The 16,494-nt window shown below is 44.6% G+C and overlaps 1 protein-coding gene across 1 annotated transcript; it reads left to right on the forward strand.

Annotated features, from left to right (window-relative positions):
- The first annotated feature begins 207 nt into the window (after window positions 1-207).
- LOC142369073 (uncharacterized) lies at window positions 208-15,172 on the forward strand. Its single transcript, XM_075451312.1, has 21 exons — window positions 208-566; window positions 1,047-1,119; window positions 1,201-1,266; window positions 1,598-1,666; window positions 7,824-7,883; window positions 7,959-8,018; window positions 8,162-8,221; window positions 8,385-8,456; window positions 8,545-8,607; window positions 8,708-8,785; window positions 9,072-9,131; window positions 9,285-9,338; window positions 9,586-9,657; window positions 10,055-10,132; window positions 10,244-10,297; window positions 10,478-10,519; window positions 12,135-12,212; window positions 12,331-12,370; window positions 12,446-12,491; window positions 12,601-13,015; window positions 14,434-15,172. The coding sequence occupies exons 2-21, from the start codon at window positions 1,048-1,050 to the stop codon at window positions 14,917-14,919; spliced, it is 2,025 nt and encodes a 674-aa protein (XP_075307427.1). The 5' UTR covers window positions 208-566; window position 1,047; the 3' UTR covers window positions 14,920-15,172.
- Window positions 15,173-16,494: the final 1,322 nt, after the last annotated feature.

Here is a 16,494-nt window from a genome sequence, read left to right on the forward strand (position 1 = left end):
CAGGAATTAGGATTCCCGGGAGGTAATACAGGCTAATTGGCTTAATACTTTGAGCCCTTTTTGAAAACTGATATAGTTAAGATGAGAGCAAAGTGAAGACATGCTGTATGTCGGGGCAGACCGAGTCTCTCGACCGAGTGGAATGATTTCTTGGAACACGGTAGTCACGAGTGAGAAAGAAGCCACGCCCCCTACAGGTACAAATCAAATGGAGCAACTTTCCCGAGTCATCCCGAGTTATCCCAAGCTTTGTCGGTGCGGAGCAGTGGCCCAGCGGAGACTCCCTATCAGTCCATTGTTCAGTGTGCGCAGCTAAAACTTTCCCTGACATCAGAACAGTTTCAGTGAGTAACTTAACCCCTCTGAGGTCCGCCCCGGTTTTGCGGCAAACCAGTGTGACGCCTCCACCTCGGGAAGGGGAACCTCCACCTCGGGAAGGGGAAGTCAAGGACTGAGCTGTACTGTACCAGTTCGAAAACAAACACGTTGCTTGTTGCTGCGTGGTCACCGGCCTTTTCTTCTTTTTTTAACTTTTTTATTTTTTAATTTTTCTGACCAGCGCTGAGGTAGGCTCGTTTCATTGTGTCGTTTCTGTTTCTGTGTTGTCAAACATTCCTCCCGGCACAATGTACAGTGGCTTTGAAAACAGTTTAGGCTGCAGCTGAGGCACAAAAGAGGTGGTACGCCCTGTGTGGAGCAACACACGCCAAACTGCGTGGAAAACTTTTTACAATTTTACGATTTGCTGTCTTTTCGCAACGTTGCGCGCGGCAGAAAATGACGGCATGACTTGTTGCCAGTCGGACTGACATGCTTTTCAGTTCGGCCTTATCTTTTTACCACACACCGCTACACTTTCAGTTCAGTTTTGAATTAATTGTAAAAAAGTGACAAACTGTAAAAAGTTTGTGCTATTTAGTGTTCAGGTCTGTCAGGCAAAAAAAAAAAAAAAAAAAAGCGGAAGCGGCACAGCACGGTGTGCTGCCAGAGTTTTTGTAAATTTGGAGTCATGTTTTGGTTCCTCATCTCCAGCTGCTGTGTTACAGTATGAACGTGTTCAGGAGGGACAAAGGCTCAGTTGCCCCAACTCCAGTGGTTCCACCCAGACCCAGTCAGGAGGTGAGAGAACTCGGCACAGTGAGACCTTTTTTTTTGCCCAATCCTTGGCTGCAATAAACTGATGCCCTTATCTATCACCAGGAGCTAGAAAACCCAGCCAGGCACAGCCTGAACAGACAGGATGCAGGAGGGACTGCAGCCTCACAGGTGAATGGAATGACTTGTATACAAAATTGCTGCCACCGTTTCTTTGTAGGACAGCGGTGAGCTCACACCCTTAACCCAAAGAAAAAAAAGGGGAGAGATGTCACAAATACATCTTTGATCTTTGCGAGTCAAGTGCCTTTTTCAGTCATTTCTGGGTATTTTGTTGGTTTCTTCGTTGAAACAGCAGAGGACCGGGGTGATGGGAGTTGTGCACAAGGTCAACCCCTTCAAGTCTGCCTCAGAGCTAAAAAAAAAAATCATTTGAGCTTGGATTTTGTCGGGTTATACTGTCCCTAACAGTGCTTCTCTATCTCTATTCTATTCTATTCAGGCGTCCTCCTCCACGGTCAGCAAAGCTCCCTCCTCAGAATCACTGGAACGGGCAGCGGACTCGGCTCAGGTGAGTTCACACGCGTGGTCGTGCAGGATTTTTCACAACTTTTTGAACCGATGGCCTCCCATTGTAAAACCTAAGCAGAGTCCAAATGTTCTGTTTTTAAAAACTCTTATTTACAGAGATGCACACTGAGACAGTCCTGAGGGGAACGCTTGTAGGAACACCCATTTTGGCAGCAATAGCTTAAAGTAAACGGTCACGCATGACTGCATCCGTTTCCCCACTTTGTGATGGATTTGAACATGTGTGCGTGACCTCGACGCACGCGATGTGCTTTCTGCATATCACAGAACCATTTCTATAAAATGACAAGGAGCATTTTAAAAGGCTCGTTTCCATTCTAGTCCAAAACTGGCGCCATCTGTGAGGCAGAGACAGTAATGAGGAGATTGTAACCTGCATGTCAATCGCTGTTTAATGGCACAGCATAGATGAACGCACTGCTGTTGTAATGTTGTGTCTATCCCATTAGTCACGATGCAGAGCGCAGAAGTAAATGTCTGGAGTGTATAAACATGTTGGTTTTTTTTTTCTATAGAGGTCTCTCCAGTAGTAAAACCCAAGTTGGTGTTTATTCCTGTTCCGTCTCTCGCTCGCACACACTTTCTCGTCCTCTTCACTTCCTTCCGCAGCTTTATCTGTCGGGGACGTTTGTCACGGTGGAAACCAAAGTTACGAACAGCAGCAGCTCAGCCTCAGGGCACTCCAAGTCGGTTTCAGTCCCCAAGAATGTGCCCAATTGAGCTCGTTTTGCTTCAAATTGAAGTCAGAAGTACATAGTTTCAAGGTCACTCACTGCAGCATTTCAGGCTCAGGTCAGGACTTTGACTTGGGCACCTTCGACACCTGGATTCATTCTGTTTTAGCTGTGCTGCTGTGCTTCATGACCACGCCTCTCCACTTCGGTCTGCTCTGTCCGAAGGGACTTTGTTCCAGAGGTGTCATGGATTATTTAGCTGTTGCTTTACAAACCTTTGCCGTGCCGTTGTGTTCTTTTAGAGTAAAGAAGCTTTTCTCCCAGGCAACCCTTCCAAACAAGCCACACTTGTTATGTCTTTTTCTAACTGTACTGTCCTGAACTTTAACATTTAACATGCTAACCCGCTAACTCAGGCCCTTAAGAGTCTGAGATGTACAGTCATGTGAAAAAATTAGGATACCCCATTAAAGAGTCAGCTCTTTATTAAGAAATGTTCACATATCAATGTCCAAAATTGTTTTTATTTATTTCTCAAAAAGAAAGTTATTTAATTTCAACTAAACAACCAAAATTAACATCGTTTTACTCATGAAACAAAAGTTATGAACAAAAATGCATATTATAATGGAGGAAAAAGTTAGGACACCCTACCCTCTAATAACTAGTGTTGCCCCCTTCGGCTGAAATAACTTCAGTGAGACGCTTCTTGTAGCCACCTACCAATCTCTGACATCGATCTGAAGAAAGTTTGCCCCACTCCTCAATGCAGAATTTTTTCAGCTGTGAGATGTTTGAGGGGCGTCTGGCATGGACAGCTCGTTTTAAATCACTCCATAGCATCTCAATTGGATTAAGATCTGGACTTTGACTTGGCCATTCCAGGACTCTCCACTTCTTAGTTTTTAGCCAGTCCTTGGTGGATTTACTGGTATGTTTTGGGTCATTGTCATGTTGCAGGGTCTAGTTCCGCTTCAGCTTTAATTTTTTTACAGATGGTTTCACATGTTCCTCAAGCACCCTCTGATACACAGCAGAATTCATGGTGGATTCTATGATGGTGAGCTGGCCAGGTCCCGCTGCAGCAAAGCATCCCCAAACCATGACACTTCCACCTCCATGCTTCACAGTTGGTATGAGGTTCTTTTCTTGGAATGCTGTATTTGGTTTACGCCAGACATGTCTTGTTTTCTGGTGTCCAAATAATTCAACTTTGGACTCACCTGTCCAAAGAACATTATTCCAGAAGTCCTGGGGCCTCATGTACAAAGTGTGCGTACGCACAAAATAGTGGCGTACGCACCTTTTCACGTCAACGATCAGATGTATCAAGAACGAAAAGACCGTGGAAATGTGCGGTGCCTCACGGCAGCTTCAGGGCTGGCGTACGCACGTTTCTGTAGCTGTTGATTCTTTGGCGACACCTAAGGTGATGTTGGGAAACTGTTATAATAAATAAATGTGAAAACAATTAGTCCTCAGACAGTGGTGTGCACATTTGAGATAGATGAACAATTAATACTGATAAACAATTAATACACCCATGTGTCTCCATTTACACAAGTGGATATAAAAGCAGCGCAAAGTGGTGCAATGCATACCATTAAAAACAATGGTTGCTTTAAAAGTATTAGAAGACTTTGCAAATGGTGCAATTCGAAGAGAGCGTGTGTTCACTACAACAGAGAGGATTAGCTGGCATATGATGGCGACTGATTACTCTTTGGCCGCTTTGAGGGAAATCCTCTTGGAACTGTGCGCAGAGCTGCGGCCGGCGTTGGAGCGCAACACAGCGAGGAGCCATGCGCTGCCTGTGCCCACAGGTGATGTGCACACTGGGGTTCCAACCGGAGCATTGCAGGGGCAGGTCGCCAACCGATTGGGACTGTGCCAGCCTACCCTGAGCCGAGCCATGCCAGCCGTGTGGGACAGAATTATCAGCATCTCAGCCACGTAAATCAAATTCCCAACAGGCCAACATTAAAGCTCAATTTGAAGCGAGAGCTGGTTTTGTATCGACTGCGCACACATTGCTATAAAAGCGCCATCACGTGATGAATTTGTATGTTAACAGGAAACATTTTCATTCATATGTGATGCGTAAATGCAATTAACCAATTATGTGGCGAGGTGGCCTGGTTCAACGCACGATTAATTCTGACTAACAGCATCGTTGGGAACAGACTTACAGGGTGGCACTGTGTGTGATGGTTGGCTTCTTGGTGAGTAACTTCATTCTTGTAATTGTCCTAATATTATTCCCCGTGACGCGCACTGAATATGTGCGCCCCCAGTTTCTATCCCGTCTTCACAGCATCATTATTATATTATATATATTAGTCGGTGGTTAAAGTTAGTTTCTTGCTGTTTTTTGCTGGTTAAACTTCAGTTTAAGATCTTTCTAACAAGCCCCTGATCGTCTCTGTGGGCAAATGTTAATAACCCCGTGCGTAAAGTGTGAAATGTCTCAATCAGCCTCACCTTACCCCCGGCGCACTTCTGCATGTTACTGTATGAACACGTTGTTGTGAGTTACACAAAAACATCGGTATTTAGCTTGGGGGTAATCAGAGTCACCCACATGAGCTCCCAACACCCCAGAGAGAGCAATGTCACTCATTGTTGCCCCGACTCTCTGTTCAAACAGAGTCGTTCACCCCCCCCACCCGACTGTTTTGGCCACACTGCAGCGGTGGGCAGCCAGTCTCCGCTTCACCTCCACCTTAATGTTGGACCACTTCTTCTTCACCTCTGCTTGTGAGACTCCTCTGACCCTACAGCATTGACAGCCTCAGGCTCTCCCACCCACTCCTCTTGCGTTTGCTGTTTATGCCGGAGGACAGCGTGTCAAAGAGTACATTTTTGCGCGCCTCCACTTCGGACAGTAGCACTTCCAATTCACTTTCAGTGTAATTTTTCTTTTTTCCCGTCTTACTCATGGTCATTTTCTTTATTTTCTGATCGTGCAGCGAGGGGAGTCGCAGGTGCAGGGCTCATTTAAATATGATTTGCGTATTTAAGTAGGGGCGTGGACAGGGAGGAGTCGGGTGCTCCGACATGTGCGCTCAATTCCACGTTGATTGGGATGTACAAACAAAATGTGCTTGGATACATACGTGCGCACAGATTCGTACATCCGACGTTGGAGGTCATTTTGGTTTGAGCGTACGCCATGTTTCAGTACGAAATCCACGCAAGTCTTTGTACATGAGGCCCCTGGTCTTTGTCTGCATTCTCTCTGGCAAACTTCAGTCTGGCCGTAATGTTTTTCTTAGAGAGCAAAGGTTTCCTCCTTGCACACCTCCCATGAAAATTAAACTTGTGTAGTCTCTTTCTGATAGTTGAGTCATGCACTTTCACATCAACAGTAGCTAAAGCCTGCTATAGGTTCTTTGATGAAATTTTAGGATTTTTCATGACTTCTTTTAGCATCTTACGGTCTGCTCTGGGGGTGAACTTGCTTGGAGGGCCAGGCCTGGGCATGGTCACAGTTGTTTTGAATGTCCTCCACTTGTAAACAATTTTCCGGATGGTGGAATGACTGATGTTAAAATCTTTGGAGATAGTTTTAAATCCCTTTCCAGACTCATAAGCAGCCACAATCTTCTTTCTGAAGGCGTCAGGCAGCTCTTTGGATCTCACCATGGTGCTCACTCTTACTTCAACAGTCAGGGACACACCAAACTAAATTTCTGAGGTTTAAATAGGGTAAGCCTCATTCAACATGCTGGGTAACGATGTTCTGATCATGTGCACCTGATATGATACACCTGTGTGTGATCTTAACTATTTTAAGTGGCCCAATATATAGGGGTGTCCTAATTTATTCCTCACCAGAAATTGCATTCTTTTTGAATTACAGTTTACATAAAGTTGTAAAAAGGCGTTTTAATTGTTTAGTCATATTACTTGGATATCTCAGTACTGTTAAATTTATTATTAAATATCCACATGTCCAAATATGTTAAAGAATATACAGGTTTTCATAGGGTGTCCTAATTTTTTCACATGACTGTAGCTCTTGGGGTTTGTTTGTTTTTTGCAGTTTCTCTGATCGTTGCTTACAGCGACCTCGGTATGAACTTGCCCCACTCCTTGGAAGACTGGCAACGGTTTTGAATGTTTTATCCCGACATATAAAACCTTAGAGCTAACAAAAAGTTGACTTGCTTTTTTCTGCTCTGAATGGGTGAAACTGTCAGACCCATTTGAGTGCTTCTTCAGTTCACTGTTTCAAAGAGGATCGACACTGCCGAGAACTTTGATGAGATGTCCTTGTGGCGCCGTCCAACCTTAGGTTGGAATGTGCCCCTGTAGAGGGGTGAGGACATCTGGTGTCGGTGCCCAGTTTTCTTTACTGAAGTAAAGGTATTTTTTTTGCTTTTGAAGGGGCTCTGTGGCAGTGTCAAAGTCTGGTTCACTTTTGATTCACAAGATCTAAGCGTGTTTTTATGGCCGCATGAAGAAAATGGACGGTGTAGTGACTATTTGTCTATGAAAATAATAGAAAAAAAAAAAAAAAAAAACTTTTGACTTAAAGGTTACCAAACTAAAATTAAACATAACTCAAATAGGCACTTGACGCACTGTGGGTTTCTGGTTTACGCTGTAAAACAGGTTGAAAAACGTCAAATGTAGTTCATCGTGGCTTTATTCCGAGTTTGCAGGCAAAACCACACATGACGAGCTTTACAGGATCCCTTCCTGCCTCTCCTGCGCTGATTCCGCGCCCTTGCTTCTGCTTGCCTCACTTGTTCACCCACTAATTGACGAACTGAAAACTGCCAACTAGTAAAAAAAAAAAAGCATGTGACCACCCAAGTGCGCCCAGAGCTCCCTAAAACCCAAGTATTTATGTGTGAAATGCCCATTTCCCAAACAAAAATGAATTAAATTTATTACAAACTAATTTATCCTAAACAACTCAAATTAAACAAAAATTCTAATTATCAACTTAAAAATAAGCAAATAATATAAAATAAATCTAAATTCCAATACTTAACTAGAAATAGGGAAATAGCTCCTACAGACGGTATTTTACTTTGAACTGCCATCAAGAATTGAAACACAAATGCAGAATCGAGGGTATTGTTAGATGATGTATTTTTATCACAGTGAAACAAAGCTGGACTAAAAAAAGGGGGGGGGGGGCAATTAAACTTGTTTTACAGAAGCTACACGGTTGGATATAAAATACCTTTTTCCACGGCAGACATTCTGAGCCGCTGTGCTGAGCAGCAGCCATCATTAATGCACCGATGTGTTCCCTTTTGTGACAACCTGCTTCTACTAAACTACCACATTTTAAATTGGCGCTAATAGTACATAAGTGAAGGATCTTGGAGTGTAAACAGATTCTTCACAGTTTGAACCGGCAGTATTTTTTTTTAGCTGAAAGAAACGCGGCGTGTTTCCTTTCATGTTAAAAGCCACCTTTTTTTTTCTTTTTTTTGTGTGTTTCAGAACCCTGGGATGCTGAAAGGGGTCATACAAAAAGTCAACCCATTCAAGTCTACCTCGCAGGTAACGGAGGCATTGTCCGCACGGTGACGGCTAATCTGCGTCAGGGCGTCCACTCAAGCTGTTTTTCCCACGCAGGTGTCTAAAGCCCCGTCCTCGGAGTCCCTGGAGCAGGCCAAGGTTTCGGACTCGACTCAGGTAGGAAAAGACTGAAACTGGGTCACCAACCAGCTCTCAATAGCAGCCGCTTCTTTGTTACAGCTCATTGTTCCCTTTAACCCATCACACCCTTATTTGACACACATTGAAGGCAGCAGGAATGTTTTTGGTTTGTGTTACAGAACCCTGGTGTGTTGAAGGGAGTCATACAGAAAGTAAACCCCTTCAAGTCTTCTGCACAGGTAACCGGCTGTCCATTCGATATATTTTTACGCGCTGGTCTCCTGTGTTGACTGGAACGAGGCGCGGCGGTCGATGAGCAACAGACGAAGGCCTTCGGGTTTAAGGATTTAAACGAAACATAAAGTTGCAACTTTGCTTTTGTTTTGACGCTTTGTGTTCGAGGTGCCAAAGGACGTCGCTCGAGGCGACTCTGCAAACCCACGACAGGCTGACAAAGAACTTGAGGACAAACAGGTGCGCTTGCATCCCCGTCCAGTCCACTAACCTCTCTGCGTGCTACCTTGCGTCCTAGTTCAACGTTCGCCGTGCTTTACCATTTCAGAATCCAGGAATTGTGACGGGTATCATTCGGAAAGTCAACCCATTGAAATCCTCCCAACCCAAGGTACCCTTTGAAATTGTGATTAGTGACTGTACGGGTGTTTGGGAGATGCAGAACGTCTTGTTTGACACCGTTACTCTGTTGTCTTTCCTCTGGCTTGCAGGACTCTCAGCCTCTGCAAAGTGACCTCTCCTCTAGCAGCGGAAGCTTGGCCTACAATGACAGCATGCCAGAGAAGCAGGTGGCTGCATGTAACAAAGAATACCCCCCCCCCCCCCCCCCCTTAGGGATTTATTGTCAATGAGCATTTCAAAATGAGCATGTCGACATTTTTATGCCACCGAGTGTGGAGCAGAGCAACCATTCCCAAAAAGGTTCAGACAAGTAGATATTATACTTGCTATTGCCACAAGATGGCACCAAAACACACGTTATGTTATAGTGGCTCAACAGTATCTTGTGAGAACTGTTGAACAGGACTCTGTTTTTCTTCCTCCCCCTGTATCCTTTTTGTGTTTTTATTGTAGAACCCTGGAATGTTTAAAGGCATGATGCAGAAAGTGAACCCCTTCAAGTCACACGCACAGGTATTGCATCATTCTTAATACTTTTAAAGGTTTGCTCTGGATTAGCCCAGTATCTGGCTGTTGAGGTCATTATGGGGCATTTCTCCTGGAACGTTTCCCTTTCCCACACCAACGGGACGCTAATGAGTGATCCACCGCGTTGTCGTCATACAGGTGGCAGTTGACGCGTGTCAGACGGACTCTGCAGTTCCTGCTTACAAGATTCCGGTAAGTGCGATCTTGATTGGTATGATAAGCGAAGATGCTTGCTCCAGTTTCCAATTTGTGACAACATTTGATTGAGACGTCACCTGCCGTTTTACTCTTTTACTCTGCGGACGGCCCTTTGCTGCATGTCTTCCCCCTCTCTCTGCCCCCTGCTTCCTGTCTCTCTCCAACTGTCCTGTCCATTAAAGGCATAAAAAGCCCCCCCAAAAAACAATGTCCCGCTTTTATTTACTTTCTTGTTCACCAGAGCGACCGAGCCATTCACAGCGAGAGCTCCACCAGCTCCGAAAGCCTGGACGACAGCACAATTGAGAGACATGTATGACACAAAGTTTATTTATTTTTTTAAATGTCACAACCCTTCTTCTCAGAGCCTCCATCGCTACAAACGACGCTGAAGATTTTAATTTTCGTATTCAGACTGCGGTAACAATGATTGTCACCTGGTGTGAAAATGAAAATATGCTATCTCGTCAGAACAATGCGAAGCATGCGACCTGTGAAACTCACATGATTTACAAGAAACACAAATGTATTGTTCAGCGACCGTCAAGAGGCGGAAGTTGGGTTAAAATGTGTCACTCGGGCCCCACGGTGCCGTTGTTTGAGTCATTTAGGATGGAGACTCTGTTAAGTAAATAAGCCTTTTCACTGGAATCTCTTTCCATGATTGCACATGGTTGCAGCTGCTCTAATGGACCTAACTGTCTCTCCAGTCTATTTGGTACACCGACGCCGACACCAGCCGTGAGGTGAAAAGCCAGCCGTCAGAAGCCCCAAAGACCAGACAAAAGGTCTGTAAGACCCATCCCGGTTCCGTTCAGATAATGTTAACACACTTTGTTACCGGAGGGGCTGCCAAGCCGCGAGAGTAGTATTTGAAAATGTCCTTTTTCTTCTTTCAGACGTTCATAATAAGGAGGATTCTCCCCAGTGCGTTGTTCGGGTCGGGAGCAAAGGTAAAGCCAGAATGTGTCGCTCTGCTGTGGACCGCGGGTCCCCTCTCATGTTTATTTAACTTTGGAGCATTGCTTAATGGTATAATAATAATTTCACACGTTCAAAGCTTTCTCTAATTCATCACCGTGCAGTATTTTCCTTCGAAAGTTTTAGTCTTTTGTCTATTTCTGCATGTACAGGACTCGTCAAATGCATCCTCTGACGCTCAGGCGCTGCCCCAGGTTAGTGGTGCTGGCTGGTTAACACAAAAGAAACTCTCCCGCTGTTCAGCTGCTGCTCTTTTAGCCACTGTAATGAATGCAACCCATTTTATTTATTAAAATGAGATGGGAAAACAGCCGAGGAGGTGGCGCACAAAGGATGCATTTAGATAGAACTGAGCAGTGTCGAACGAGCGGTGATGGCGTGCGAGCCGCAGCGTTCGCCACATCGCAAATGAGTTTATACTCCTCAAACACACCCGTGCTCGCATGCATTTTGCACTGTGCAAACTGCAGGTGCCGCGTAAGTGTTTAAATAAAATTAGAGCAGGACTAGAAGAGCGCTCATTGAGCAGACTCATCCAAGGCAAACTAATGTCCAACTTAAACAAAGTCCAGTCCGGAGCCACAGGTAGATTTGAAATGTTCCAAAATTCCAGCTCATGCAGTTATATTGAGCAATCTTGCTTACAGGTGGCGGTACTTGCATACCATTACCTCTGCACTCGCCTTCATAGACTAAACGCATTCCTGTTGGAATGAACTCGTGAGGGGAAAAGGTTCATATAATGGTTATATATTATTTATATATAGAGAGAGATATTACTGCCATGTTGGGGGTTCCCCCCCCCCCCCTCTACCTTTCCTTTACGTTTCACATCACATGCCCACTGCACATTTTTTTTTAAAGATACTTCCTCATTTTAGAGGACAACAGTAACTATCGTAACTAACCTGCCGACACCAGCTTGACGTCGTTGGTGGATTCCCAGTGTGACAGGAATTGTTTTCTCACATAATGATTATGAAACGACATGAAGACAGTTATCGGTAGTTCAAACGTGTATCTAATGACATAGAGCTTAATAACTAATGGATTGAACGGTGCATCTCTGCACCCTGGATGCTGAACGTCAACTTTCCAGTTTGTCTCTGATTTTTTTTTTTTTTTTTTTAATTTTTATTTTTTATTTTAATTTAAACCCAAATTTTTCTTTAGGGATTAATGAAGTAATTTTGAACTGGATTTACGAGCGAGTGACAACGTGCGATTGTGCACCTTTTGTGGTGACATAGTCCTCGTAACAAAACCAGGCGAAGGACAATGAAAGCTGCGCTGGTCGCCATCCATCAGTGTCTCCCGAGTTTTGCAGCCTATTGTCCTCTTACTTTGAACTGCAACAAGCATTCAGGCCTGCGCCGCTTTCAAATGAACGACGAGACGTGGAGTCGGGCAGGCAGATTTACCTCCTCCAACGTCAGAGTTTAAGGTTAAGATGATGCTAAAGAAAGGGACTCGTGTTTTTCATGCACCAGTATATCTGCGGCCCGACTAGTTTGCCGACTCAACCCCAAGCCATAAAAGTGAAAAAACTTGCAAAGCGAGAACAGCAGCGGGCGGGTCTGTCAACAGCATCCGACAGGCATGAACTATCAACTAATGAGTTCACAGAAGAGACTGAAATGACAACCGAAGTCAATACGTCTGACCATGTTGTGATGCAATCCAAATCATTTATTTAGGAGTAACAGACTGATTTATAATAGAAGCTTTGGGCCCAGATTTTGCTCTATTGCTTTCATTTCTTTACATATTTAGTTCAACATGTGACACCTTTCTCCTTTCTTTGACAAGGAGGCAGTGGCAGTTGAGACGCTACAACTCGCCGAGGTACCGGTGCCCGGTGAAGACACGGAACTGGACCCTTTGGACGTATGTCTGTCTCTTTCTCTTTCGCAGTACGCGTTATTGACGTTGCGCATTTCTGTGTCGCTTGTCCTCGCACGTAACGCCAAAAACCGCTGAGTTCTGAAATGCTTCTTCCTCTCAGGACGAAGAAGGCCTTTTGGCGTGGTGGAGAACTGTTGAGGGTATGTAAGATGTTTGGGATCCTGTTCACCTCGGCCGGAACTCGACATATTGCAATCCTTGCTTTTGTGTTTTAGGATGGGACGACTGGAATGAGGCGAACCAGCATGAAGAAGCTGAAGAGTACGAGCTTTTATACGCCTCAGGTTCTAAGACCACAGCTCGAACACTGTGAAATTTGCACGTAAGCGTGTTTGCGGCTGACATCTTTTTCTCTTTGTGCTGGTGTCAGAGTGGTTGAGGAAGCTGCCGATCGAGTCTTCATGGCGGCTCGTCTTTTCGTGCGCTTCTTCAACCAGCGCGGCGGCTCGCTCCAGCAGCGCATCCTGGAGCTGCTCGCCATGGCCGACGCCGCCGACAACTTTCACAAGAAAACGGTCACGGCCAGCATCGGCGGCGGGGTGGCCAGCGTCGCGGGGTCCATCACAACCATCACGGGCCTCATTCTAGCCCCCTTCACGGCGGGAACGTCGCTCATCGTCACGGCAGTGGGCATTGGCATAGCGACGGCCGGCGGCGTGACGTCTGCATCGGCCAACATCACAGACACGGTCCATTCAAAGACGGACCGCAAGAAGGTGGAGAAGATGATCCAAGATTACCAGGATGAGATTAAAGACATCAAGGAGTGCCTGGAGTTCTTGCAGGTGAGAACACACGGAGCGTGGGCTCAGTTTTAGTCTCATAGAGATCATTTGTGACATCGGTGTCACTCTTACTATGAATCTGCATTGTCTGACTCTATGGCTGTGTTCGAAACTACATACGGCATATTGATCGATCAGACAGTATGCAGAGCGTTTACCCACAATGCATTTCGCTCCTGCCCGAGCCGAAATCGGCCGGCCTGAAGCAGATTTCGCTTAAAGGAGAACTGCGGTATTTTCAACATTAAGCCTCATTTATGAGTCGTCTGCAATGTTTTAGAACCCCCCTCACCGTTTTTTTATTTTTATTTTACTGCCGTCTCCGGTATTTGCCTAATTTTGATTCTTAACCTGCTTCAGAATGGCAAGCATGGTGCATGTCCTAAAAGGTCCGTAAAAGCACCATAAACGTCCGTTTTCAAAATCATCAACTCACCGGAGTGGTTACTGGTGTGCACTGGTAATCCATATCAAATTTCGTTGTGAATAGTTCGAGCTCGTTCATCCTCGAACTATTTTCTTAGCGGTGGCGGAGTAATATCAACGAACATCCAGTACAAAATGTCAAATAAAACACGACAGAAGCAACTTTTCGCCACGAAATTTGATATGGATTACCAGTGCACACCAGTAACCACTCCGGTGAGTTGATGATTTTGAAAACGGACGTTTATGGTGCTTTTACGGACCTTTTTGGACATGCACATGACTTGCCATTCTGAAGCAGGTTGAGAAGAATCAAAATTAGGCAAATACCGGAGACAGCAGTAAACATCAAAAAAGTAGTGAGGGGGGTTCTAAAACATTGCAGACGACTCATAAATGAGGCTTAATGTTGAAAATACCGCAGTTCTCCTTTAAGCTCTAAACTCTGTAAACTTTAGCAACATTTGAAACATTTTCAGGCGAGAAAGTAGTCGGTTAGATCCCCAACGTGTTGAAAATCGGCCAAATACCGGCTATTTACAATTTTGTTCCGACGAATTCGGCGCTACTAAAGCTAGCCGTAGTGAGCAGCGCACTTCCGGTTGTTTTCACAAAATAAAATACCCGTTGTCTTTTATCATAGGGAAAGCCATTACGATACAATTGGTGCTTTTGTTTTGAAAACAGGAAGTGAACCTACCATCGTTGTAGCTAGCTTGAAACTGCCGTTTTGACAGGAAATGACGATCGGCGACGTTACGTTGCATCTTGGGTAGTTTCAGTATGAGTAGTAACCTCATGATGCATACCCAACATTTTGGCGAATCTAGTATGCATCCGGGAACTTCTCGCTTACTCAAACTCGCATACTAACTCAAAAAGTTAGTATGAGTAGTGGGAGAAGTATGTGGTTTCGAACACAGCCTATGCTTAAGGCTTTTGGAGCCAAAACTCGTTTGACTTTTTCCTTCTGACCCGTGTGTGTCGGACAGGAAGGGTTGGAGACGCTCGAGGAGTGGAACTTTGAGAAATTTGCCGAGAGCATCGCGAAGAAGCACCTAAATCAGAACGTCAAACATGTAATGAAAGAGGGCGGCCGAGCTGGAAAGGCTTTAGTGATCAACACAGAGAGGCTGATCGGTACCGTCCAGGTCCTCGGCGCTGCCGGCGGCGCCGCCAAAGCTGTGCAGGTGATGAGCGTCACCACCGGCGTCATGTCGGGTCTCTTCCTGGCTCTGGACATCTTCTTCCTGGCGAAGGACTCCATGGAGCTGAAAAAGGGAGCCAAGACCGAATTTGCTGGCAAAATCCGAGAGGTTTGCAAGGACCTGCAGGACGGACTGCTGGAGCTGAACAGAATCAAGGAGCAGCTGCAGAGAACTATGGATGGGATTGAGGTGGAGGTGGAGGTGGAGGAGGAGGAGGACGAGGAGCTTTTAAAGTCTGATCTGAAGAAACTTATGGAGCTTGAAGAGTGAGGGATGATTGCTAAGCAGCTAAGCCAAAGCCTCCGTCTTAACTGGCCAAAACTGTAGTTGGAGTGAAAAGAGCACTCGCTGTACTGTTACTGTTCTATTGTCACTGCACAGAGGAATGAATATTTGAATGAAGTAGTTTTATAGTGAGTTATTTAAGTCCATTTAGTTAAACATCCTCAACAAAAAGCTGCCATGTCACAGCGGCTTTCGTTATGAAGTTTCTGTGTTTCTCTACAATAAAAAGAGTTTTCTAGTTCTTTTTTCTTCTTGTAAAAAGCACGTCACCGGGGTCCGTTGTAATGTTGGAACCTGATACCCAACAGAGGGAGGAAAAGCTAAGACCACAGACTACGTCAGTGACTGAATGAAGGCCCACAAAAATGTTGAAAGACAGCCCGCTTATCTGCGAAATCTTCTCTTGTAAATTCCTTGACGCGCACCACGGGGAATTTACCCGTGTAAACATCTTCCATTGAGTAAATTCACTCAGTGGATGGAATGAGCATTGTAAAAGCTTGATAACAATTAGATTAATTACGTTTCCATCTTTTCCCAAGACTGTTATAACGGAGTCAGGAGCTAAACATGTCGTCTTCTCCGGCCAATCCTGGAGATTCTCAGTATATTTGGTGGCTAATCCATGTCAAATCAAATTTATTTGTATAGCACATTTCATGCACAAAACAATTCAAAGTGCTTCACATGAAATAAAAGCATTGCAGCAGGGAGTGGAAGAAGCAATAAAAATGCATAAAAGAATATAAAGAGAAACAAATAAAATCTTTTAAATGAATTAAAAAACAAGCAACAGTCCAGATAAGTAAAAGATATTTCATGCATAGACACATGAGAAAAGAAATGTTTTTAACCTGGATTTAAAAATGTCTACATTTGGTGAAAGTTTAATCTCCACTGGCAGTTTGTTCCACTTGTTTGCAGCATAACAGCTAAATGCTGCTTCTCCATGTTTAGTCTGGACTCTGGACTGGACCAGCTGACCTGAGTCCTTGGACCTAAGAGCTCTGCTAGTATAGGTTTATATTCTCTGAACAAATCACAGATGTATTTTGGACAGGGACCCGGTCATGTGAGCTTTACATTTCAAGAGAAATGGAAACTGAGGTCAAAACTATGGCTGGGCTTGTATAACTATCATGATTATCATCAGAGGGAAGGTGCGGTCCTGTCTCTGTACTTTAAAACTGTCCTCCGCCCAACTCCATCCCCAAAGGGTGTTTGTACAAGTAGGCTGAAACAGACGAGGATTACATTAGATTAATATGAAAGCTCTAAAGGTCGAAAGAGCAATTGCATGTGAACTGTTAAAAAAAAAAAAAAAGGAATCCACAAAGTGGATTGTCACAGAGTAAAACGAAATGTGCTTAACAATAACCTGCTAGTTGTGATTTTTTTTTTTTTTTTTTTTCAAACGCCATCCACCCCTCGATCCGACATTATGAAGGTTCTGTGACATCTCAAAGGAAACAATCAAAAAGCGTGTTTTCCTCTCTGTTATTTTGTAAAAAAAAAAAATAGAGTGGAGACTTTAAGGGGCCTGAAATACGCTGTGGAATG

Source organism: Odontesthes bonariensis, chromosome 19, assembly GCF_027942865.1.
Source record: "Odontesthes bonariensis isolate fOdoBon6 chromosome 19, fOdoBon6.hap1, whole genome shotgun sequence".
In the NCBI taxonomy this organism is placed as follows: domain Eukaryota; kingdom Metazoa; phylum Chordata; class Actinopteri; order Atheriniformes; family Atherinopsidae; genus Odontesthes; species Odontesthes bonariensis.